This window comes from Bubalus bubalis, chromosome 14 (genome assembly GCF_019923935.1).
Source record: "Bubalus bubalis isolate 160015118507 breed Murrah chromosome 14, NDDB_SH_1, whole genome shotgun sequence".
NCBI lineage: Eukaryota > Metazoa > Chordata > Mammalia > Artiodactyla > Bovidae > Bubalus > Bubalus bubalis.
The window spans coordinates 43,264,626-43,291,048 of record NC_059170.1 but is presented as its reverse complement, the minus strand read 5'-3'; the positions used below and the strand labels follow the sequence as shown (position 1 = coordinate 43,291,048).

At 38.4% G+C, this 26,423-nt stretch overlaps 1 protein-coding gene across 4 annotated transcripts in view; it reads left to right on the top strand.

Moving 5' to 3' along the window:
* The window catches only part of XRN2 (5'-3' exoribonuclease 2), a 62,811-nt gene that overhangs the window by 22,191 nt on the left and 14,197 nt on the right, over positions 1-26,423 (top strand). For all 4 annotated transcript variants that reach the window (XM_025264142.3, XM_006062814.4, XM_006062815.4 and 1 more), the window contains 14 exons: positions 205-249; positions 2,189-2,320; positions 4,839-4,957; positions 7,621-7,756; positions 8,891-8,998; positions 9,100-9,189; positions 10,162-10,234; positions 15,889-15,972; positions 17,060-17,157; positions 17,743-17,822; positions 18,386-18,442; positions 23,382-23,450; positions 23,550-23,681; positions 25,524-25,657. In XM_025264142.3, coding sequence (XP_025119927.1) covers positions 205-249; positions 2,189-2,320; positions 4,839-4,957; positions 7,621-7,756; positions 8,891-8,998; positions 9,100-9,189; positions 10,162-10,234; positions 15,889-15,972; positions 17,060-17,157; positions 17,743-17,822; positions 18,386-18,442; positions 23,382-23,450; positions 23,550-23,681; positions 25,524-25,657 — 1,357 coding nt within the window. The remainder of the gene's footprint in view (positions 1-204; positions 250-2,188; positions 2,321-4,838; positions 4,958-7,620; positions 7,757-8,890; positions 8,999-9,099; positions 9,190-10,161; positions 10,235-15,888; positions 15,973-17,059; positions 17,158-17,742; positions 17,823-18,385; positions 18,443-23,381; positions 23,451-23,549; positions 23,682-25,523; positions 25,658-26,423) is intronic.

The following is a 26,423-nucleotide window of genomic DNA, read 5'->3' as shown; positions in this document are numbered from 1 at the left end:
CCAATTTAGAATGCCCTCTAGCCATGTGCAGTTCTGATAAGCAGCACTTTGAACATGCAGTCTATTGCCTAGTTTCATTATGTACCTAGGTTTCTGGAGTCTTCCTTTAAAACTTTAATTGTCTCTCAAATCATTCCTGGTAATGTTTAACTCTTACATTTTTGTGTAATTATTTGACAGAATATGTGGATTTTATACTTTTAGGACAGTTTTAGAAGACGACAGAAAGAAAAAAGAAAGAGAATGAAGGTGAGTTTTAACTCATAAGACTGGCAGTGGTATAAGTTTATAATTTGGGAGGAACGTGTTCATTACAGTAGCTTTTTATTCTTTACCCAGTAGGATCTGGTTAGAGACATGGTACCCACCCAACTGCCTTCCTGCCTGGTATTGATTTTAAAGGAGTCCTATCTAAGCTCTGTGTCTCAAGTCTGAAGGGAAATACTTGATGGGCAGGAGGGGCAGGTGGTACTTAGTTATTTGAGTTTTTTACAATGATCAGTTATTATTATTGCTTTTGTAATAAAAGCAGTCAACCTTCGGTACCCCTTGAAGTCACTATGCTCTGTCTTTAACTTTGTCAGGTTAATCTTCCTAGAATAGGATGCATGCATGCTCAGTCGCATCCTATTTTTTTTGCAACTCTGTGGATTGTAACCACCAGGCTCCTCTTTCCATGGGATTTTCCAGGCAAGAGTACTGGAGTGGGTTGCCTTTCCTTTCTCCAGGGGATCTTCTTGACCCAGGGATCTAACTCACATCTCCTGCTTGGCAAGTGGATCCTTTACCGCTGTGCCACCTGGGAAGCCCACAGAATAGGATGGCTACCTGGAGTTTTGTTGTTTCTCTGCTCAGAAATCAGCAGTGACTTCTTAGTCACCCTCAGAGTCCATTCTCAGTCTGGCTTGCAGAGCGCCCGCCACCAGCTCTTCCCTTCCTGTCCTCTCAACATCCTCTAAACAAGCCAGGCTGTTTTAGCCTGGCCCCTGTTGGCTCCTCCAGAGGTTCCTCCTCCCATCTGTGCACACTTCTCCTTCTCCGTGGCTTCCCTTGCTGCCTGGCTGGTGCCTGGGTTGAGCAGGCCTTTCCTTTACCTCTGGTGGTTCTTGTTATCCTTCCTCGATTTTAAACTCAACGGAGTTGAGGGACTGCCTTTTATTTTCAGATTTTATTGGGTTTGAGCAATTTCAGGAACCTAGAAAGGAGAAGAGTAATTTATTGCTGAATTAGTTCCAAACCACTTAGATCTGGGGAGAAGCCTGTTTGGTTACTGCTTTCTTTTTTCTTTTATTAATTTTTTAAATTGAAGTATAGTTGATAACTGAAGAAGGGAAAGGCTATCCACTCCAGTATTCTGGCCTGGAGAATTCCATGGACTCTATAGTCCATGGGGTCACAAAGAGTTGGACACAACTAGGTGACTTTCACTCACTCACTCATAGTTGATATACAATATTATGTAAGTTTCAGGTGTACAGCATAATGAGTCACAGTTTTTAAAGGTTATAATCTATTTACAGTTATTATAAAATGTTGGCTGTGTTCCCTGTGGTGTACAGTATATCCTTGCAGCCTATTTATTCTATCCATCATAGTTCATACTGTGTATGATTATTTTCTTTCAGTCAGTATTTGTTTTTAAAACATCTGTCAGTCACAGCTGTCCTCTATTATAGCTGTTGTCATAGCTCTGACTGGCAATAAAGAGTTAAATTCTAGCAAGGTGAAGAGTGAATAAAAGCTGTATTTCCTAAGTACAAATCAAACTCTTGACTTTTTTTTTTAACCATTAAGGTAAAATAAAATGTTAATGTTATTTGTTATTTTTATTTGACTAGAATTATGTCTTGAACATGTAGCGAAATTATAAGTAAGAGAACAGCCTGAGACTCGAATAGTTCCATAGAGTGGAACTGAATGTGATGATGGCTATTCTCAAACTTCCCATGTATGTACCAGAACAATGAATTATATGTACTTTTAGAGCAGAGTTGCTATTACAGACTGTTTACAGGGTGAGTTACCATCATATCAAAGTGTAAACAGCCCTGAATGTTAACAGAACATCCCATCTTTTCCATGCTTGTAGTGGGGTCTCTTTCCATTGCCCTGTTTTTTTTTTCCTGTCATCCAGTTGTGTTGTGGTTTCATTTTAATTTCTACATTCGTTTGTCTTCATTTATTTTAGAGAGATCAACCATCTTTCTCTCCTGGTGGAATATTAACCCCTCATGCCCTTGGTTCAAGAAGCTCACCAGGATCTCAAGTGGCCAGTAATCCAAGACAAGCGGCTTATGAAATGAGGATGCAGAATAACTTGGTAAGGGACTCACTTTTCATATAGCCTGAAAGGCTGGTGGCTTACCAGCTGCCCCTTGTAGTTGTGTGTGAATTAGATCATGTAGCCTGGAGGTGTTTTTTGTTTTACAGCTGTTTTCAATGTCTTTTGCCTTGGGATATTTTTATTTCTGTTAAATCTACCTTTATCAATATGAAATGATCTAAATGTGAATATAAAATATGAAAATACCTAAATGATGTGAAGGGAACAAAAATGCATGTAAATAAGATGGCTTAGTGGCTGCAGTGTTTCTGTACTGAACATGGGCCTCAGTGCTTCCAGCTCCTCCCCAAGGCACGATGGTGATGGTGATGGAAGCATGAGGGGACATCCACATGTCTCATAGCTGGGGCAAGAGAGGAGGGAGGGTTTTGCTACCTAATTTCCCCTTTCTTCCAGGGATCAGTTGTGGGCATTTTGCAGAATGGTATTCCTCAGTCTGTTAAGTACAGGTGCTCATTACTGCCTAAAGTCTCGCTCTCTGATTCAGTCATAGAATAGATCCAAGTATCTATTTTAAGGTAGCTCTCACTACCGAAATTCTAGTTGCTCCCTGTTTGTAAACTCAGGAACTAAATGGATTTGCTTTGTGATAGCCCTCCTTGTTTGAACTTTGTAATTCAGGCTGCAGGAGCGGACCATCTCAGCCGGCAAGGCTGTACTCTGCCCATTAGCTTTCTGTTGTATTGACAAAAGACCCAAGAGCCTGGGGCACATGGCAGACAGCAAGCAGGGATGAGGGAAGAGACCGTGAGCTAACACAGACAGACAGCAGATGATGAAAGCTATTGCTTAGTTCAGTCTAGCAGGCCTGAGAGAAAGAGTTCTGTACAGGGAAAAAAGATATATAACTTTTTACTATGGTGAATTCAAGGAAATTGTGTAACTTTGGATATTTAAGTTTTATTATTCCTTTTAGTTATCCTGTTGATGTTCAAGTTCTTTATTATACGGCAACCCTACATGTGGAATTTTTGCCATGTCAAGAGACTGAATTTATATTCCCATTAACTCACAATGAGAAGTTTTAGGACCTTAGATTTGAAATTGAAAAAACAAGGTTTTGCATCTTCCAAGAGAAGAAGCTTGCCTTACTGTTGTGGGTTTGTTATTTTTATTTTTATTTATTTATTTATTTTAGTAGTATTTTTATTTTATATTGGAGTATAGTTGGTTAACAGTGTGTCGGTTTCCAGTAAGATTCCGCTGTACATACATATACATGTATCTGTTCTTTTTGCTGTTTGTTTTCTTGTCTTATTACTTGCACCATTAACAGTGAGCTGCAGAGGGTCAGTGAAAGGGATTGCAGTGAGACTCTTGAGTAGGACAGAAGAAACTGATGTTTGTCATTGAAGAGCACAGTGGCTACGGTCCCCACAGAATGGACTGAACGTGACTGGCAGCACCATGTTGATGATGGAGTGCTGTTTTCTTAACATCAGGGAGGCATTAGGTCTAAACTTTGTCACCTGTGACACCTGGCCGTACAGTATCATGAGTAAAGTTGATGCTCTACATTTTTAAAAGAAAGGGTTATAAACTCCATGTGAAACAGAATTTTGCTTTGTTGTAACAGACTTTCTTAACCTATGGTTTGAACTGCTTTTGTGCTCAGATTTTACAGTTTCATCAAAATAGCCTCCTGAACTTCTCAATTTAAAAAGGTCAATTTACTCAAAATATCTAATAGATTTTCACTAATAGAACAAAACCTTTACTGTGAAAACCTTTTCTGCTGCATATGTTTTTGGTCACTTAAAACTAAAGTTGCAGAAGATTTTAATTTTTAAAGGATAGGGTGTGCCTATCCTCACTGAGTTAAGCACATAGAGAAGAGAACACTGAATTTAAACTGGTATCCAAGTCTTTGAAATACTAATGTATATTTTTCTAAGATGACCAATAGATTTTTATTTGTACGTTGAATTTTAAAGCAGTGTATGTAAAATATTTAATAATTTAATAGTTACCTGGCTGAGTCTTATTACTAAACTGTTGCTTTCCAGAGTGATTATACTATGCTAGGTTGAACACGTACCATTTAAATTCATTTTCATCTGCTTGGCTATTTTATATATTGTTAATTTATATATTTATCTTTTCCCCCTTTTACAGTTTTGCTGTTTGATTAGTAGAAAGTGATTGCGAATTCGTAAGATCAGGGAATCAGCGAAGAAAAGAAATATTTAATAATTTAAAAAATCTATAAAATTCAATTTTTCTTTTGAAGAAGTTTTTGCCCTAAAAACGTTCAAATTCATTTAAGCATAGGAAGCTTGGTTCCATATTACTCTCTTTGGGGAGAAGTACAATAGGCCAAAATCAGTCTTTATGCTTTCTAAATATATTCACCGTATCCATTTAACAGGTTTAAAAAATAACAGCTTTAAATAAGGTATTACCATGAAGCATGGTGGTAGAAGCAGTGGGATATAGCTTCTTTTGTGAAATGAATAATTAAATCCTTCCTCTGTAATGTCATAATTGTCTGCAGAGTCCTTCAGTCTCTCCTAATACAAGTTTCACTTCTGACGGCTCCCCATCTCCGAGAGGAGGAATTAAACGAAAAGCGGAAGACAGTGACAGTGAACCTGAGCCAGAGGATAACGTCAGGTGAGGCCATTTTTTGGTAGCACTTTGTTAGCAAATTGATGAAATAGAGGTGGTCTAATTAATGCTATTTAGCTCAAAGAAGCAGTGCCTTCAGTTGCTTGCCTGTGATCTTTTTATCCAGCAGTAATTAATGTGGAGGGTTAGGATAGTCAGTAAATTCCAGTGAGATATGTAAGCTATAGCTGTTAAACCTAAGTATCTAGATTAGTATGCGTGCAGGTTCTCATCCTCCAAGCCACTTTCCCTCTGAGACCAGGCGCTAGATAGGCTAGGCATGAGGTGTTTAGCTCTGACTATGTGATCTGAATGTTACTGTGTGGGGATTAAATTTTCAAGCTGCTTAACCCAGTTCAGTAACACTTGGATACTTGATATAGTTTGCTTTAATCTTCTCAGCTGAAAAGTTTCTTCCTCACGATGAAATATGCAGAAATCGTTTGGTTAAGAAATACGTATATTTTTAAAAACCACACATTTGTATACACACAGTTCTATTTCATGACAAAGGAGTTTCCCTTTAACTGTATACTTAACATTTATGATGAGAAACTTTGATTCTTTCATTTGTCCAGATCAGAGATTAATAACCTCTTTTATAATTAAATCTAAGCTTGAATCCTAGACTCCCAAGTACAAAAGGCCAACAGTCTCAATAAATGTAACTCATTAATAATTTAGAAAAATAATAGATAGTCCAAAGTTAAGCGAACAATAGTGGTCCAAAAACATGCACAAAAGCAGCTCATGCTTCTTATATAGGTTATGGATGGTGTGTTTGTGTTTATGATTAGAAACCTCACAAATGTCATGTGGTTCTGCATTTTCCAAACAACCTTTGATGTCAGATACTGCAGTCTGTGATGACGTGTCATCGTACTTTTACCTTACCTGAGTTTTTGTCCTCTGCTTCTATAACAATGGATTTTCCTCTTTGAGTGTTTTTTGTTTTACTAAGAAGTCATCATGATCTGGCTAGCTTAATAGTAAACTAATTAATGCTAGCTTAATAGTAAACTTGATTTATTTAGTGTTTTATTGTTTAATTTTAGTGCTGGGAATAATCTTGATAGAAATGCTTCTATCAAGAAATGCTTGGGATTCTTAGCATTTATTTTCTTACTGTCTTTTGTATAATGGTGATCTACATCATGAATAGAGATATTTCTCCAGATTGGTGTTCTGTGAATCCTTTGTGTAGCTATGAAACCTTTCATAGCTAGAATGGCATATAGTGAAGAACCAGTTACCCCAGGTCACATCTTGCTGCACAAAATAAATGGAGATCAGGCCCAGCTGCTCACAGACACAGCTCACAGCTCTGACGACTGATGCTCAGACGCTGAGTGTGGTTCCTGAGGAAGGAGCTGGCAGGGCTGCTCCCACTCCTGGGGTGCACCCTGAAAACAAACGTGCTAAACAAGATTCCTACTTTTGCCTTTTTTTTTTTAAAAATGAGATTGTCTCTGCACTTCTTTCACTTAGGGAAAACAGGCATTGATGGAGGTCTTTTGCACAAGCCAAGTAGTGTAAAGTGAACTTTGGAAAGGGCTTACCTGTATTCTGAAACATGACTGCAGTTAATTTGTAAGGTCTGGCACATGGTAGAAAGTGGCCTTAATATAGAGGCATCTTGAGATCTGTCCTGATGAAAAGAAAATTATTTTGGCTTCTTTGTGTTCTTTCAAGAAAATGTTTTAATCTCTCAGAGAATGAGAAATCAGGACTTTGTGGTTCTTCTCATTGTATGTTTAGTAATTAATGATAACTTAGTGAATTGATTGGCCTGCTTCTAAGTTTTACCAGAACACGCATATATACATATGTACATGTGCATGCATGTCCTTCCCTTTAACTCTTAGCTTTAAGATGCCCAAGCATGATGAGTATAGATTAGCTATACCAAGTTTCTGCCTGGTTTCTAGATTATTCTTTTATAAATTGTGTTTTACCTTTAAAAGAACTACCCATAGCAAATCTTTTTTTTCAAAGTAGTTTAATTGACTTTTTTTGTACAGTTTAGATATATCCTAATAAACTGAGGAACTTGAACTATATAAAAATATATTCAGTATTTGAATCTTAAAATGTAGTTTTAGAATTATTCCACGGTCCAAAAGCATGTAAACTTGTATAAAAATTCAAGCAAACAAGTGTTATGTATCTGTGCTTAGTCACTCAGTCATGTCCAACTCTTTGCGACCCCATGGATTGTAGCCCACCAGCTCCTCTGTCCACGGTGATTCTCTAGGCAAGAATACTGGAGTGGGTAGCCTATCTCTTCTCCAGGGGAATGTCCTGATCCAGGAATCAAACCAGGGTCTCCTGCATTGCAGGTGGATTCTTTACCAGCTGAGCTACCCAGGAAGCCCTGTTACGTGTCTACTTTAGCATAAGTGATGATCCTTTTTTAAAATGTAGTTTTAGAATGATCTTACTGGAATCAGTGTTTTGAATTTTTGATGTTTAAATATGTTTATGTTGGTAGTAAATCCTGTGAAAGTGGAGTTTTTAGAAAATAGTTAAATGAACTGTGTTCGCTAGCATTACTGTTGAACTCATTTACATTTCACCTGGACATTAGATATAATAAGTTGATTGGGGTGATAAATACGTGTACACTTACCATATTGAATCAGGATAAACTGATCTTGCCTGGTTTGTAGGTTATGGGAAGCTGGTTGGAAACAGCGATACTACAAGAACAAATTTGATGTTGATGCAGCAGATGAGAAATTCAGACGTAAAGTCGTTCAGTCTTACGTTGAAGGACTCTGCTGGGTTCTACGATATTATTACCAGGTACAAAGGATAGTTTCCTCTAAATTTCTAGCTGATAATTTTAGAAAGATAATTTTTGTAATAATGTGTATTATTTAGCCTAATATTTGTTTATAAAGCTCATTAATGTATACACAGCTCATTTTTGTTGTTAAAGAATTTCAACATAAAGGAGTGTTGTTGAGTATGCTTTGTCTTGTAAATGACTACAGTTTAGTGTATTTTTAAATTGGAATAAAAAAACAACTGAATAACTAATAGGTAGTCACTAAATGAATTGAAGGAAAAAAAGTAACTGAGCAACTATTAGGTAGTCACTGAATTACAGAACAAAAGAGAAAGCCTGGAAAATACTAGTAAGAATTGGAAAGGAATTTGAATGATACCATTTCCTCCATGTAAAGTAATGATGTTATTGAAGTCTGACTTAAAGCCTTTGGTAATTGGGATGTCAGATTGGTGAGAGGTTAGGTAGACATGGGGGTTGTAACTCATAGTTAGTATCTGGTTTTGTGTTTGTAGAATGAAGCAAGTTCAGTTTGTTGTAATCTAAAATTAGTAAGTAGAAAGTAATTTAATGTGTTAAGTATCAACTATAGAATTTTTTAATATAGTGTTTTACTCCTACAGAGATTAATTCACCAGGCACATTGTCAAAATACATGTCATTGAATATTTTTATAAGAAAAAGAAAGTTCTCACTGAAAATCTAGGGAATTCTCAAATGAAGCTTTTGCTGGTTTTGCTGTCAATCATGGTGATGTCCCTTCTCCATCTGTAGGCTCAGTGTCAGCTACACTTTTGTTCTTCATTTTAACTGGAAGCTCTAGAGTTGTAAAGAAATGCCACCAAACACATTTGAAGGACAAAAATTTCACCAAATTGTGTTTGTGAATATAAAATTTGGTATTAACTACTGATTTTAAAGGTGATTTGCAGTATTTTTTTAAATAAAGGGGCCATTGATACGAAGTGAAAGGTTCAAATTGAATCAAAATAACTTTTAGACTCATGGAAAAATTAATACATGGACTATCTACTAGAAATCATATGTTTTATAAATAGAATATTATAGGTTAATAGCCTAATATTTTTTGGTTTTATGTGTATATCATTAACATAGATTTGTGGCTTTGCTGTTTTGAATGATTCCAGGGCTGTGCATCCTGGAAGTGGTATTATCCATTCCATTATGCACCATTCGCTTCAGACTTTGAAGGGATTGCAGACATGCCTTCTGATTTTGAGAAGGGTACCAAACCGGTAAGCTGAGCTATTTAGAGCCATAAAATTTATAGAATTTTGGCTTAGATCAAAATTGTGTGTCATATGTTAAAGTTTTTTGTTTGTTTTGTTTTTAATAGTTTAAACCACTGGAACAACTTATGGGGGTTTTTCCAGCTGCTAGTGGTAACTTTCTACCTCCATCATGGCGGAAGCTCATGAGTGATCCAGTGAGTCTCTCCCTACCCGCCCCTGCCAAGTCTTAGACACGTTTATTATTTTGCAAAATAACAGGTGCATTCTGTTTCTTCAACCTGCTAACTAAATAAGTAAACTTCTTAATATCTAAATAGTAAACTTAAGAATTTTTCTTGATTGGTGTTAGTGGTGGTTTGTTTTTTTTCTTATGATACAGAAACTTTGCTGTCTAGCTTGAGAGAGTAAATCTTTGGAGTTGTTCACAAAATTAGCCAAATTTAAATTATTCCATATTATCAAGATGTTACTGTATTAATGTTAAATTCAATATGATGTATCCGATATATCCTGAGATATATTGGCCGTGAGTCTTGGTGTTCTGAGTGTGCACTGGGTTTTTGTCATGCACTTTACTAACATGAGTCACAGTTGCATTTGCAGTTCATAGTTAAAAGAGTGAAGTACAGAAACAGTGCAAGTATTTGAGTTCTTCTGTATATTTTTCACAACTTTATTATTTTTTTCTGCTTTTCTTGGCTATCAGTACCCTACTTAGTAAATAAAATGCATTTGTATTTTGAAGAAATTCTTAAAACAGTTATTTTGTTCTCCGCCTACCTGTAAGCCATTATTTTTGTTTGCTCCGGCCTTTGTGGTGGCTGCCAGACCTAAGACTGGCACAGCTGGAATCCCCTCCTAGCTTATCTTGTGTGTGAGGAGGAGTGAGGCACAGCTGGGAAACAGGGTTCTCTGTAAATCTTCACTCTACACTGGATGCACAGATATCCACTCTAAAATTCTTCTGTGTTAATATCTTTTATTTTTATCTTTTAAAATTGTTGATTTTTTTCTCCCTGGACCTGCAATTTAAAGAATACTATTTTAAAAGGAAAGCTTGTTTTCTTATCAGGCATGATAGCATGATCAAAAGTTTTGTATCAAATTTTTCATAACAGAAATGTTTGACTTCACTTTGTGAATCTGTATTTGTCTCCCTGCTATAGGATTCTAGTATAATTGACTTCTACCCTGAAGATTTTGCTATTGATTTGAATGGGAAGAGGTATGCATGGCAAGGTAAAATTTAGACAGTATTCCTTTTTGTTAAAATAATTTTCTCTTTCTGATAAGACTGTACTAACATGACTTATTCCAGAAAAACATCTGCTGCTTCTTCATTGACTACGCTAAAAGCCTTTGACTGTGTGGATCGCAACAAACTGGAAAATTTTTCAAGGGATGGGAATACCAGTCCACCTTACTTGCCTCTTGAGAAATCCGTATGCAGGTCAGGAAACAACAGTTACAGCCAGATGGAACAACAGTTAGTTCGAAACTGAGAAAGGAGTACATCAAGTCTTTATATTGTCACCTTGCTTATTTAACTTACATGCAGAATACATCATGCAAAATCCTGGGCTGGATGAAGCACAAGCTGGAATCAAGATTCCCGGGGGAAATATCAATAACCTCATATACGCAGATGACACCACCCTTAAGGCAGAAAGCGAAGAGGAGCTAAAGAGCCTCTTCAGTGAAAGAGGAGAGTGAAAAGTGAAATAGTGAAAAGAGGAGAGTGAAAGTAAAAGGGGAGAGTGAAAAAGCTGGCTTAAAACTCAACATTCAGAAAATGAAGATCATAGAATCTGGTCCCATCACTTCATGGCAAATAGAAGGGGAAACAGTGAGAGACTTTATTTTCTTGTGCTCCAGTGCTGGGCTACACCATCACTGTAGATGGTGACTACATGAAATTAAAAGACACTTGCTCCTTGGAAGAAAAGCTATGACAAACCTAGACGGCATATTAAAAAGCAGAGATGTTACTTTGCCAACAAAGGTTTTTGCCAACAAAGGTCTTTGCCAACAAAGGTCTTTGCCAACAAAAGTCAAAGCTATGGTTTTTCTACTAGTCACGAATGGATGTGAGAGTTGGACCATAAAGAAAGCTGAGCACCGAAGAATTGATGCTTTTGAACTGTGGTGTTGGAGAATACTCTTGAGAATCCCTTGGACTGCATGAAAATCAAACCAGTCGATCCTGAAGGAAATCAGTCCTGAATGTTCATTGGAAGGACTGATGCTGAAGGCCACCTGATGTGAAGAACTGACTCATTGGGAAAGACCCAGATGCTGGGAAAGATTGAAGGCAGGAGGAGAAGGTGACGACAAGGGATGAGATGCTTGGATGGCATCATCTACTCAATGGACATGAGTTTGAGCAAGCTTGGGAGTTGGTGATGAACCAGGAAGCCTGGCGTGCTGCAATCCATGGGGTCACAAAGAGTCGGACACAACTGAGTGACTGAACTGAACTGGACATGACTTATGGAATGAAAGAATTTTCTATGTTTTGCCATCCAAATTGGGATTAGCCATGATTAATGTAATTTTAATAGTCACATTATGATAAATAGTAAATCAGGTTGAGACAGATTAATCATTTTATCTTTCATCTCCTTTGAATTAACTAATGGAGCCTGGGACTTGGCTCCTGTTAGTCACTGATGCCTTATGAAGTTGCTTGGTGATGTATTAATAGAAACACAAGAGTATCCATGTGGAGATTTACTTACACTCTTTTGAAAAATATATTAGACATTTAGTTTAAATGTTTAACATTGATCATCACTTAAAGTTTATTATTTATCTATATATTATTTTCTCATTCCTTCTGTTCACAGACTTTGTAGAAATAAGGGCAGTAAAAATTAGTATTAAATTTAAGTTGATAATTTAGCATTCACAAAATGTGTAATAACAGTAGAACACAAGAAAGTCTCAAACACAGTAAGCCAGCTGTTATTTCCCATTAAAATCCCTTTCAACAAGTCATTTTAACCTCTCCTTCCACCATTATTGTTCTAAAATGATAAGTGTGTTTAGTACTACCATTTTTCACACCTTTTCCTTGATTATTCTCTGTGGTGCAGAAGATCAATAAAATAACTCAATGAGAATTGTGGAACAAAGGGGAATAAGTAATAATTTACCAATTGAAATAATTATTTTATGAGATTTAAGAGCTGACTTATGCAGTAACTGGAATTTCGTATTAACTTGAAACAGAATGGTAGTGGGAAATGCAGCCCATTGCTTGGGGCTATGCAAGTGTAGTGCTGTGTGGGCATATTGTGTTACACGTATGGATTGGGATTTTGGTTGCTTTTGAAGATGCTTTGTAGAGGAGTAACAGGGAGAGGGGACAGGAGAATAGGAAGTAGTAAATAAAAATATAACTGTATTTATGTGAATGTGTGTTAAGTAAGTAAATACATAGACATGCAGACAACCTGCTATTACTGTAGTATAAATTACCCAGAGGAAAGGTCAGGTGGTGCGCATTAGTTACAGCTTCTCCACATCCATCAGTAGCTTTCTGTTCCCTTTGATAGTAGCCATCTGGATGGGTGTGAAATGGTGTCTTATTGTGGTTTTTATTTTCATTTTCCTAGTGATTAGTGCTGTTGATCATTGTTTTCATGTGCTCATTAGCTATTCCTGTATCTTTTTTGGAAAACTGTCTGTTCAAGTCCTTGGCCCATTTTTGACTTGGGTTTTTGGTACTGTATGGTAGATGTCTTTTGTATGTTCCAGACTCTAATCTTTTATCAAATACATGATTTGCATATATTTTCTCCCATTCTGTGCGTTTTCTTTTTCTCTCTGTTGATAGTGTCCTCTGATGCACAGAAATTCTTAATTTTGGTGAAGTCCAGTTTTAGTTGGAGTGTTTTGTTGTTCCTGCCTTTACTTGTGGTGTCTTAAGAAATCACTGCCTGGTCCCGTGTCATTGAAGCTTCCTCTGTATGTTTTCTTCTAAAAGCTTGATAATTCTGGCTCTTTACATTTAGGACATTTGAACCATTTTGAGTTAATTTTTGTATATGGTGTAATGTAAGGGTCCAGCTTCTTTCTTTTGCGTGTGGATGTCTGTTTTCCCAGTGGTGGTTGCTGACGAGACTGCTTTTTCCCCACTCAGTGGCCTTGTGGGGGTTTATTCCTGGGCCGTCTGTTCCATTGGTCAGTAAGTCTGTCTGATGCCAGTACCGTATACTGTTTTAATTACTATACCTTTGCAGTAAGTTTTGAAATCAGAAGATTGGAGTCCTCTAACTTATTTTTCTTTGTCAAGATTGTTTTGAGTCCCTTGAGATTCCAAATGAATTTTAGGGTGGGTTTGCATGCGTGCATGCTCAGTCATGTCCGACTCTTTGGGACCCCCCCCGGACTGTAGCCCGCCAGGCTCCTGTGTCCATGGGATTCTCCTGGCAAGAACACTGGAGTGGGTTGACTTCCTTCTCCAGGAGATCTTTCCAACCCAGGGATCGAACCCATTTCTTCATCAGCAGGCAGATTCTTTACCACTGTATCACCCGGGCAGTCCCAGCATGGGCTTAACTCAGACCTTTAATACTTTTATATCTTATATAAATATTTTCACTTAGTAGACTCTGTACCAAGAATATATCTTTCTTGAGGTAAAACTTACTACTATTAGGAGGTATAGTTTTTTTCTCCATACATGTGTTTAAAACTTATGGAAGGTAATGATAATACTTAGTTAAGTTCTTGCCTAAATTGAGTACCTCTAGCATATTCAAAAGCAGAGACATTACTTCATCTAGTCAAGGCTATGGTTTTTCCTGTGGTCATGTATGGATGTGAGAGTTGGACTGTGAAGAAGGCTGAGCGCCGAAGAATTGATGCTTTTGAACTGTGGTGTTGGAGAAGACTTGAGAGTCCCTTGGACTGCAAGGAGATCCAACCAGTCCATTCTGAAGATCGGCCCTGGGATTTCTTTGGAAGGAATGATGCTAAAGCTGAAACTCCAGTACTTTGGCCACCTCATGTGAAGAGTTGACTCATTGGAAAAGACTCTGATGCTGGGAGGGATTGGGGGCAGGGAGGAGAAGGGGACGACAGAGGACGAGATGGCTGGATGGCATCATTGACTCGATGGACGTGAGTCTGAGTGAACTCCGGGAGTTGGTGATGGACAGGGAGGCCTGGCGTGCTGCGATTCATGGGGTTGCAGAGTCAGACACGACTGAGTGACTGAACTGAACTGAAAATGATAGAAGATAAAACTTATCTGGGTATATTTCCAACATTTATTGACCATACAAATATTATATGTAATAATATAACAGATATTTCAAATGTGTTTTTTATATGAACAGAGAATATAAGTTATTTGATCAGAGTCACACAGTGTCAGAAGTAAGACCAGAACCTGGAAAGTGTGACCACTGTTTTTACCTAAATACTACCACCATTTGGACTGCCTCTGGGCTGTTGAGACGATTAAAGGAGCCACTGGATATAAGTGCTTAGGAAAAAGTCACCACTGCTGTCGTTTTTACTATCATTTCATCTCAGGCACCACCATCTTCATACCTGGGTGCAAAGTGTTCTTTTTTCCACTGGCCTGTAGGGCTTGTTAGTTACTTATTAACCATATTGCTGTCATTAGCACTGCAAATTGCTTACTATTTGCTTCTGGAGTTGATATTGTAGGAAAGTCTCTCATAATTTGTTTAAATCCTGAATCTAGTAGGTAGAAAATGAAAGCCAGGTAGTGTTTTAGCTGTTCATGGTAATTTATGTGTGTCACTAACTAAACTCAAACAACTCTCTAGGGTTTTTTCCATCTAAGTGTTTATCAGCTGTTTTGCCCTATGAAATTCACACTAGAACTTAGTTTCTTTTTAACTTAAAAAAAATATGTATTCTCCTTAGTAGGTAGTACAATTGAACACATTTCTTAACTTTGAAAATATGGCAGCTAAATCATTAATGACAACTTTGGAAACTTTCCACTTCTAATCATTTTAAAGGGAATAATCACAAATGCAGCAGTTTTGAATGGCAGTTTCAAAACTGTTTAGCTTCATTTAGCATTTCTTTTTGCTATTTATCTTAAGTTTTTTATTTGGCAAAGATACTATTTATACTATAGGCAGCATAACTTTAGTTTAGTTTTAGTTCAGTCGCTCAGTCGTGTCCCGACTTTCTGCAACCCCATAAATCGCAGCACGCCAGGCCTCCCTGCCCATCACCATCTCCCAGAGTTCACTCAAACTCATGTTCATAGCTTACTATGCTTCAGAAGCTTCATATGTTTTTCTAGTAATGGATCCTGCATTTACTGGTGTGCTTCTTTGAAGATGATGCACACAGGTCTAGCTAAAACAATGACCTTAATTCTATAACACTCCAGAGGACAATTTGCAGCCTGAAAATTAACATCTCTTCTACCATCCCCAAGTTATTTAAGCAAACAAATCTCTAAAATTTTTGTGTAAGTTAATTATTAGATTTTAAAATGTGATAGAACTTCTAAATACTTTTGTTGAATGATCTTGTTTTATAAAAGAATCCAACGTTCTAGAATGATGAATGGATAAACCCAAGCCCTTTGGGGAATTGACTAACTTGCCGAAGGCCATCTCATAAGGAAGATGAGAACAGGCTGCTATCTTAAGTGTTCTTTTAACTTAAAATTTTTATTATCACAGAGTTAAGATCAAAGATGGTTTTCCATATGAGCTGTTTTAAGAATGGAAAATTGGAAGTTTTTTTCTTCTGCATTTGCATTTTGGCTATATAGTTCAATTCCAAGATGTTTTTATGTTTGTGGAAATATTCTACTAGAAATGTCCATTTGGACCAGTTGATATTTAGGTGACTCTAATACTTGGGCGGTTGGTGTGCTTTTGTGTCCCCAGGTGTGGCCCTGTTGCCATTTGTGGACGAGCGGAGACTGCGTGCTGCCCTGGAAGAGGTGTACCCAGACCTCACCCCTGAAGAGAGTAAGGCCGTGCCCACCGGGCAGCACAGTCTGTGAATCAGGCTTCACGTTTGCTTATAGAATTAATTAGATCTTTTTTTTTTTCATTTGTCAAAGTTTTCATAAAGGAGGCATAAATCATTGATTTTACTTCTTTGTAACAAAAATTAGTTTCTTAAAATTAATACTATCTGTACATTGAGTAGTAATTTAATAGTAAATTAAATTGAAAGTTTTTACGTTATAAGTGTTTGACTTCCTCCATCTCCCTTCTTCCCTTCATCTTCCCCCACCTCCCAGATTATAATAATTTTGCTTGAAGGTTAAGATGAGTTGCAGGCATTTACTCTCAGATTGTTAACTTGAAATGTTATTTTTCACAACAAGTGGGATTTTTGTCATTATACTGATAGTTAAAATATTAGGAAATTGCAAGGTTGGGTTCAACTGGAAAATTTAATATAAGTGTAACAAACCTATAGAAATAATTTATCAGCCATCCTTAGGATAATTTTTGTTCTTAGATGATACAATTTGTATTTTCTTGGGGAATGTTCATATCTTATAAGAAATTGAGTTCTACATAAATAAAATCTTGCAATTCTATATGCAGGTATCTTTTAGTGACTTTTCCTAATAGTCATTGATTTTTAAAGTTTTTTTGAGATTAAATTTTTTTTTGATAATCATTGATTTTTGAAACCATATCTTCAAAGTTTTTTTTCTTCTGCAGAAGCATATCACCTAAATTTAGGCCTCTTCTTGTTATTTTCTCACAAACTCTATAATTAAGTTTTTTAAAAAGCATTCATTTATTTATTTGGCTGCGTAGGGTCTTGGTTGCATTATGCGGGATCTTTTGCTGTAGCACTTGGGCCCTCTAGTTGTGGCGCTCAGGCTTAGTTCCCCTGCGGCCTGTGGGGATGCTGGTTCCCCGACCAGGGCTCGAACCCGCACCCTGCACTAGCAACTGGATTCTTAACCACTGGTCCACCCGGGAAGTCCCTATAATAAAGGTTTAAAAATTTAGATGCATCTTCTAATTTTGGTCTCATAATAAAAACTGCTCTTGCGGATATAACGTTGATCTTGTCCTGCATTCCCCCCAGCCAGAAGAAACAGTCTTGGAGGCGACGTCTTATTTGTTGGGAAACATCACCCACTGCATGACTTCATTTTAGAGCTGTACAAGACAGGTTCCACAGAGGTATGGTTTCTTTTCCATCATGATGCGTTGCTTGACAGTATATTCATTTGATTATTTAATCAGGAATGCATTTTTACAATTTTGGCCAAATATAAACCTAATTTACCATTCAGAGCATTTTTAAGTGTGTAATTTTGTGGCATTAAGACCATTTACAAAGTTGTGAATCTTCCTGATCAGAAACTCTGTACCTGCCAGACAGCATTAAACACTCCTCCGCATCCTTCCCTGCCCCCAGCCTCTCATAACCTCTGCTACTTGCTGATTTTATGGAGTCGCCTAATTTTAACACCTCCCCTAGGTCACATCATACAGTATTTGTCCTCCCACTTCGTTTAGCAGAATTTTCAAGGTTTAGCCATCTTACGTCAGTGTTTCTTTCTTTTATGGCTGGATAATACTTCATTTGTGTATACACTACATTTCATTAGTCCACTCATCTGTTGATGGGAACTTGCATGGGTTCTACCTTTGGGGTGCTAAGAATGGTAGTCCTGTGACCACTGGTGAACAAACATGTTTGAGTTCCTGCTTTGCATTCTTTCACCTGTATAATCAGGACTGGGTTGTTTTTTTTCCCCACAGTTAGTGGATGTACCACCTGAACTGTGTCATGGGATCCAAGGGAAGTTTTCTTTGGATGAGGAAGCTGTTCTTCCAAATCAGTAAGCCTCCTTGTATATAATTGAGGGGGTGGGAGGATGTTTAGTTAGCATTTCTACTTTGTTGCCTAAATGTTTCATTTTATAGAAATAATAAGAAAGTAGTGAGAAAACAAAACAACATAAAACCCTTGGACTTGGGGTCAGAGCCCAGCTTTTGAGGCGATCCACAAGGTCAAAATTACTTTCATAATCTTATTAAAGTGTCAGGATGTTGTGTACCGTGTTGTGTACCTGTCTCTCAACTGTTTGGTGTTTCTTATGAAATACCTGTTCTATTTTTCTATTCAGTTATCTGTTCCCCCACTGCCCCCTTTTTGGTTTATAGAATATAAAGAATTCTTATACCAGAATTCTTTACAAATTCTGATATAAGCCCTTGTTCATAATTGTTTTCTATTAGTGAAAATATAAACAGGGCCCTTTAAAAGTTACCTATGATTATATTGTTTTTATTGGTTTAGTGATTTTTCTCTCTCAAAGCCTAAGAAACATAGTAACATTTTGTTTCCACTTTTCCCAAAGGTTACAACTTACAAAGGGATGGTTCTTTTGTTTCTTTTTAGAGTAGTATGTTCTCCTATTCCTGTGTTAAAGGATCTGACACACAATGCTGTGATCAGGTAAGTTTCCCCAAATTCCTGACATTTGCCCAGAGTACAGCTCTGAACTTGCAAATAAGTTTAAGAAGACCTGTGATTCACAGGGAAATGGTAACTATTATTCCAGCAAGTCTTTGATATTTGGAGAGTCCCTGTGTTACAGACCTCCAAGTAGAGTAGAGCCTCTTGACTTTAAATTATGTATATTGTTAAAGTTACTGACTTAACAAGCTTACTTCTCTGCTTTCTGGTTTCCCCTAACAACCTCTAATTCTTCCTGGATTAGAGAGGTGGGAGGTAGAAAGTAGGAGTTTCCAGGAGTTGTGTGCTGTGTAGGTTCAAACAGACCTCTGCGCCCTGGAGGCCCACATGGCTTCACGGTATTGTAACATAATGTAAATTGTATTTGTGTTCGTGGCCCTGTAGAGTTCAAAAACAGAGCTGTCAATATACTTTATTTTGGTTAAGATGAGATAGAAGGAATTTGTGGAATATTTTTTTTATCAACAGTTACAAACTTTTAAAGGGCTAATTTCTGCTATGTGGAAAACTCATACTTCATTTCCTCAGTGGTGACAGCATTTTCTGCCAAGTATGTAAAATATAATATGGCTCTTTAGAAGAAAAATCAGCAAACTTACTACGCATCTGTGTAACTGTTGTATGAATTCCTAATCTTGATGGCAAGGTTTATGTTGTTGTTTCCCTCCCTTTTTAGATGAGAACAGGGCAAATGTTCAAGTAACTCAAGGATTTTGTAAAAGCTGTTCCTGAATACTCTTTTCCCACATGTTATTATTTCTCTCACTCTCGGGGACTATTTTGGATTTTATTTAGATTTCTCATTGTGAAGTATAAGCATGTTTATTTTCCTATCTATGGATTTAGATAGCAGCTGCCATTCTAGGAAGGCTTTCACTTATAGAAATCCTTTGTGAATTTGAAAAATCTTGCTAGATTAATTGTCTTCATCTCTCACCACCCCCATTCTTAAATTTCCGGTGGATCATTTTTTAAATTAATTTGTATTGGCATATAGTTGCTTTACCCTTTATCTTTACCCACGGTTTTTGTTTATCTTGGCGTATAATCTGCTCTGGCTCTTTGTCTTTTGGTTCTTTTGTTAAAGGTGGGATTCAGAATCATAAGCTAGATTCCTGTGTCCACCACAAACAGTCTGATTCCGGCAGAGCCAGTGTGGACTCCGTGTTTAACCCCTGGGTCCCTGGCTTGCAGCAGCCCTTCAGGCCGATTCCTGCCACCAGTCCTCTCCGGATTGACACGTTTGCTGTGCTCCTTAGTTTCTCAGTGTGTTTTCAAGGGTCTTCCTTCACAGCCCCCTAGAAATAGTGAGTTCTACTTAACTTTCTAATTAGGACAGAGACTTGCCCAAGTAAGAGTTCCAGAGTTGTCAAATCCTGGAGTTTTTGTTTGTATAATTATGATGGTGATGGTGATTTCTGAGCCTGAAATTTCCTTTGGTGTTATTTGGTATCCATTGTTTTCACAAGATTATTAAATTTATAAAAGAAATCTCAAATTCAGCTGGATATTCAGGTGTATATTGAATGTAACTTCATAATAAAATTAAGTTTATTTCCTGGAGATGCCTGAAAGACCAAAAGTAAAACTCTTTTCTTATGAGGTCATTTTCAGTCTTTTCTCTGAGGGGTCATGCTGAGACTGATGCAGTTTACTTTAGCTTTTTGGATGTTTGTTTCAGGGCTTCTTCTGTATCCCAGTGTTGTTCTTGCTTTACAAACAAAAAATCTGAACATGCAGCCTCCAGTGTCCCCTGCCAGTTATTCCTGTCTACGTTGACTCCTCCCCCCTTCTCTGTTTGCGTGCATCTGGTGTTGGAGTCCGTATTTGAGAAATTGTCTCCTTAAAGTCCACTTTAGTGGACTTTCTCTCACCTCCTGTTCCCATCACATTAGGTCTTACCTGTGTTGTTGAGGAAATATATTTTAGAAGTTATTGAAGTGTCTTAAATTCATGGAAGGACTCTTAGAGAATACAGTCAACTGTGACTTAGGAATTTTTTTCAATTCTGATTCCATAAATCTTTCCACATAGTAGTTTAACTGTGAGTAGAGCTGAGCCATCTCCCAGAATTTCTCTCGTCCTTTTCTTCTTCCACCATTGTAACTTGCTTAGGCCTGGTATTTTTACAGTAACTCTTCGTTAACTGTAAATATATAAAACCTCTGTTTGATTCTCAGGTTTCTTCCCATCTGGAGGAGCAGGTGCCACCCTCTGTGTCACCCGGGCTCCGTGTCCACACTGGCTGCTGTGTCCTGCACCCACACACACCTCCCTGCCCATCTCTCTCCCTTTCCCTCACCTCTTGTTCCCCTGTTGCCCAGACTTAGGAACTTCAACTTCTTATGGTATATGACTCCGTGTACTGATACCACTGCTCTGGAACCGTCTTTCTTACCAATTATTTCTCATATCTGGCTTTTCCCAGTGAGCCTGTTTGTATTCTCTTCTCCTGGATTACTGTAGTGCTCTCCCAGCTGATTTTTTTCCCAAATCCCACCTACCTTCCCACTGAATCTTCTCTCATCTTTCTTAACCACGGCCACCCCTTGGAGACCTTTGGTTCCTGCCATAGTTTGGTGGAGCCGTGCTCTGTATCTGGGTCCCCACAGCTCTGAAGGGACGCCTCCTCCTTGCTCTCCAGATTGGTCCCTCCGTGAAGACCCCCTGCCTCACATATGCGTGCGTTTAGCCCACACTCACAAGGTCCTATGTGGAAGGCAAGTGACAGGCTTTGATAGCATCTTTCTTGTGCCTGTTGTGGCCTTTTCCGCTTTCTTCCTTACTAAACTGTTACACTTTTCCAGTCTATCTCTCCTGTTAGAAGAGGAGGCAGGCCCCATGGTTGGGCACTGTTTGTGCCTCTGCGCCCACTGTGAGACCATGTATACAGCAGGCATGCTGAAAATTTGTTTGGTTAACTGCCGAAAAGGCTGCTGACACTAAGAGAACTGCTCTGAGATCCTTTAGTTGCAGGCCCTGCTTTATTACCAATTTTCTCTGTTTACTTTGTGTCTAGAAAGCCCCAGCAAATCCACATACCTACCTACCACCTTGTCTCTCACCCTCTTAAACCTTTCACATTGCCTAGTATGCCTGGCCTTGCCTTAAGCCACCTGGAGTAGAGAACATCTGAGATAAAAACAGTCATGGTGAAGAGTGAGTTTATAAGAGGAACAGATTGAGTCAATGAAGTGCTGTTCAGCTGTTCTTGAGCTTATAGCATCTTTATTATAAATGGAACCATTTTTATGTACTTAAAATATACAGTTAACAAAAATTTCTCTATAACAGATGGGCCCTAATTATTTTAAGTGGCATTATTTGAAGAGAAAAAAAGTTAGCTATCTAAAATGTCAACCAGTTCAATAAAACCCTTTTTCACTGATTGCAACTGTAATCTGTAATCTTCAGAGGATCTTTGGAGAATATAAAAAAGCACAGAGAAGGAAAGGAAATGGCTGGAAATGGTTGTGTGTACAAATAACCTTCTGGTGAACGTGTGTCTAGTCTGTTGCCTGTATTTCCCCCTTGTCATTAGGTATTTTGTTACATTTTAAGAAATGCCAATTGAGGATACCATTTCTATTTATTTATTATTTTTAAAAAAATTGAAAATTTATTTTTGGCTGCCCTGGGTCTTCCTTGCTGCATGTGGGCTTTCTCTAGTTGAGCTGAGCAGCGGCTGCTCTCTGGTTAAGCTGCACAGGCATCTCATTGAGGTGGCTTCTCTTGCTGCAGAGCACAGGCTTTAGGGCATGTGGGCTCAGCAGTTGTGGTGCACAGGCTTAGTTGCCTCTGGCATGTGGGGTCTTCCTGGACCAGGGATGGAACCCACATCCCCAGCATTGGCAGACAGATTCTTAACCACTGGACCACCAGGGAAGTCTCTGAGGATACCATTTTTAGAAAGAACCATAGTTTCTTTAACCAGTCCACTATTCGCCCATGTATTTAGGTTTTACAGTTTTTCAGCATTATGAATCCTGATGTTATGAGCATCCTTAGATATAAACTAGGTGCATATCCAGAGTCCTAGAAGAGACATTGCTTTGTCAGAAGGAAGACTTGTGTGCTTTGGGTGAGATACACACACACAGACACAGACATACCCCCCCCCACACACACTCAAAAAGGCAGTTTGGCCCAACTTATTAAAAGTCTGAGTCTGAATATACAGCCATCACATCGTTTCAAGTTGTGACTGTTTACATTCTCACAGAAATACATTAGTCGAGCAGGATATGGGGCTTCCAACAGGGAGGCTTTGTGTTTTTTTCCCTATGGATTATCTGTTCATTGTTTTTGATTTTGCAAATGTTTCTACTGTTTCTTGCAACAAGCTCTGATCTTCTTGAAGATGTTCGAGGGAGGGTCTTTGCCATGAACCGAACAAAAGGAAAGGTGGTTTTTATTTTTGTTGTTGCAAACCTCTTGTACCAGTGTTTGGTATCATACCGGAGTTTCTCAAGAGTTGGGCTGTGTCTGTTGTTCTTTCTCTGCGATCACCTACAATTAGGTGGAGCATGACTTTGCATATAAAGTTACACGAGGGCCATCCTGGGGATTAGTGGCAGTTTGGTGAAAAAGGTGTATAGCCATTTGGCAGTTTGGCAGAATCTGCTGACTCAGATAATTTTGGGAGAAGACTTCTGAATCGTAGTCATTCTGTTTAAAGAGCCACAGTATCTAGTTCCCTGGTGGTGTAGTGGTTAGGATTCCAGGCTTTTACTGCTATGGCTCGGGTTCAGTCCCTGGCTGGGGAACGGAGATCTGCAAGCCATGCAGAACAGCCAAAAAAAGAAAAATAAAAAAACTTTAAAAATAGAACCAAGGTCACAAGTACCTGAATTTACATGGTAGTAGTGAAGCAGGCTAATCTAGTGAAATCATTAAATTGTTTCTTGTTCTCTTCTAGTATCAATTTTAAAGACCCACAGTTTGCTGAAGATTACATTTTTAAAGCTGTCATGCTTCCGGGAGCAAGGTAACAACTGTACAAGTTAGAAAATATAAACTCTTCAAGTTTATTTTGTGTAAGTGAAGTCCATCCCTGTAACTAAATATTGTATTTTCACATGGTTAGAAAACCCGCACCGGTCCTGAAACCTAGTGACTGGGAGAAATCCAGCAACGGACGGCAGTGGAAGCCCCAGCTTGGCTTTAACCGGGACCGGCGGCCTGTCCACCTGGATCCCGCAGCCTTCAGGGCTTTGGGGTGAGTGGTAGGTTTTTCTGTCTGTGTATTTTGATTGTTCGGAATCTTCCATGGAGCATTTTCAGCACTTACACCACAGATATTCGAGATCATTAAATATAACTGTTCTGCAGCTATTTTAATGACTTGGATGCTTTTCTGCTTTTCTTCATTTTTTAAATTCAATTCTGTGTCTTTGGTTTATCTGTTGCTTTGTGTTGCCTGAGAATTCCATTATTTTCTCTCAAGAGATTTTGCTGTCTCTGACCATAGTTATTTCAAAAGAATGAAACATGCTCTTTACTCTCAAGAGAGTTGTGACTGAGTTAACCTCTGGGTGTCACAGTTCCTCTATGAGGAGCCACCAGCTCCTGGGCTCGTGCCCATGTGTTGAGGCCTCCGTGATGCCTGAGTGTATCTCCTGGCGTGTTAGTGAGGTCAAGCCTCTCAAAGTGTCTGCTGGCCTTTTGTATCGCCTCTGCTGTGAATTTCTATTTTTTATTCTTTGCTTTCATTAGCTTCAAATTTTCTTTTTTCTTGGCTATAAAAGAGGGAGCTTTGAAGCAGAAACACATAAAGCTGAGATAAAAAGAGCAAAGTGCTAGGGCATGTATTAATGAGTATCATCTGTGAATTGATGTTGGTAACTCATAAATAGATATTTCCAATTCATAGGAAAGCTTTAAGATTCAAAGTGGGCTTTAGGCAGTAGGTTACCATCAGTAGCATGTACTTTATGCGGTGACTAGTAAGGGATAGTGGTGTCATGGGCTTTGAGTCCTGAGTGTCTGGATCAGACACTTTGTCTACCACTGGATATTCTTGTTAAAGTTACAGAACCTCTCTCTGCCTCCGTTTCCTGTGTGTGAAATGGAGGTTGTAATCACACCAGCCTCGTGAAGTTGTGGGGATTAACTGCTTGGGATAGTTTCTAAACCACTGTATAAACGTGAGGTATTCGGCAGGTTGCTTGAAAGTCTTCATTTAATAGTAAAAAAAAAAAAAAGAAAATGCAAGTCTAAAATACTCTCTAGATTTCTTTTTTGCATTATTTCAGCCATTTTGGAAAGCAACATAGAAGTATCTCTAGGGTTTTGAAGTATCTCTAAGTAGGGTGTTAAGTTCTGAGGATCCTCTGAACTTTTGATCCAGATTCCTACTTCTTAGAATTTATCCTGAGAAAATATTTTAGAGGAGCCTAGTTATACACCCATGTCTCTAGGCATTGCTGTCTATACTACTAGTACTAACTAGTACTAAATGAGTGGACAGGTTTAGTAATGTAAGAGACACTAACATGTAAGTATTCTGTAATACTTAATACACATTACACTTAGGAAGACTATGAAAGGTATAGGGAAATGTTTGATGCAATAAACTGAAAATAATAAAACACAGAGTAGCAGTATATACAGGTGACCCCTGAACAACTGTGGGATTAGGGACACTCACTCCCTGAACATCTGCAGCCATGGATTGTGTAGGACTCTGGTATTTACTGTTGAAGACACTCCACGTATAAGTGGACCTGTGCTGTTCAAGGGTCAACTGTATAGTGATAGCAACAACATAGGTCTTTGAGGGAAAAACTAAATACAATGCAGAAAAAGAGAAATAGACTGAAATTTTTTTGCATAATGTACTAAATATTTACGTGATTATCAGGAAGCTTTGGTGTGACAGATGAACATTTGCTGTCTCCATTATCAGGTAACGTTTTGAACTTTGTTCATTATAAATCTTTCAGCTTCGCGTTGTCTTGGTCAGGTCTAGCAGTGACGAGATGGCTGCCAGGATTTATTATAATAGTGATGGGTATGTCTGTGTCTAACTTGTTTTTTGGCTGGGGGGGTCCTTTCACAGCCACGTTATGCCGAGAGGCTCGTCCGGAACTGGCGTCTACAGCAATGCTGCACCACCACCGCCTGCAGCTTTCCAGGGGAACATGTACCGGCCACTTCTGCGAGGACAAGCCCAGATTCCAAAGCTCATGTCAAGTATGTTATCCGTAATGCGTTCTACCTCCTAGATTAAGTACTGTGACAAAGGGTGGTTTCTGATCTGCATTGCTAAAAGGGTGGACCTAACAGCATAATTGCCTTCATTTTAGTTCGTATCCCCATTTAATGTTACGTTTGCGCTCCATGGCTGTGCTCAATTTTCTAGAAAATACAGGCCATGTACCAGGTTCTCAAAGCCACTTTTCTTCATGAAGACTTTGCATCTCCATTCCTGGTTGTCCGATTGCTTCCCAACCAGTCAGCCCCCGGGTGGCAGGGGAAGAGACAGTGTGGCAGGATGCTGACATTTTTGTTAAGTCCAAGTGTGGTATCATTTAAATTTTCTTCTGAATGTTTCAAAGAAACATTAAATTTAGAAAAAGCAGGAGGGGTTACTCTATTGCAGAGAACCCTTAGAACTCTTTTAAAATCAAAGTTACACCTGTCAAAGAACCAGATTAAAGTGATGATTGTTGGGAAATATTTATGCCATGTATTTAGTATTATTTCATGCTAATTTATTTACAAAAGCATGTTTAACCTGAAGCCCTGTAAGAAAGGAGTTCTGACGGTCTCCTGCTCTCAGGGTTCTGTTTTCACTCTTCTGTCTGTATGTTTCTCTGTGCATCTTAATGATAGTGAATGGAGCATTGTTGCCTCCATTGTAAAGTCTGTGGACTTGAGCGGTTCTGTTCTGTTCAGTGAAGGAAGCACAGAGGGCGTGGCGTTTAATAGGCTGTGGACAGCTGCTTGGTACGGTAGT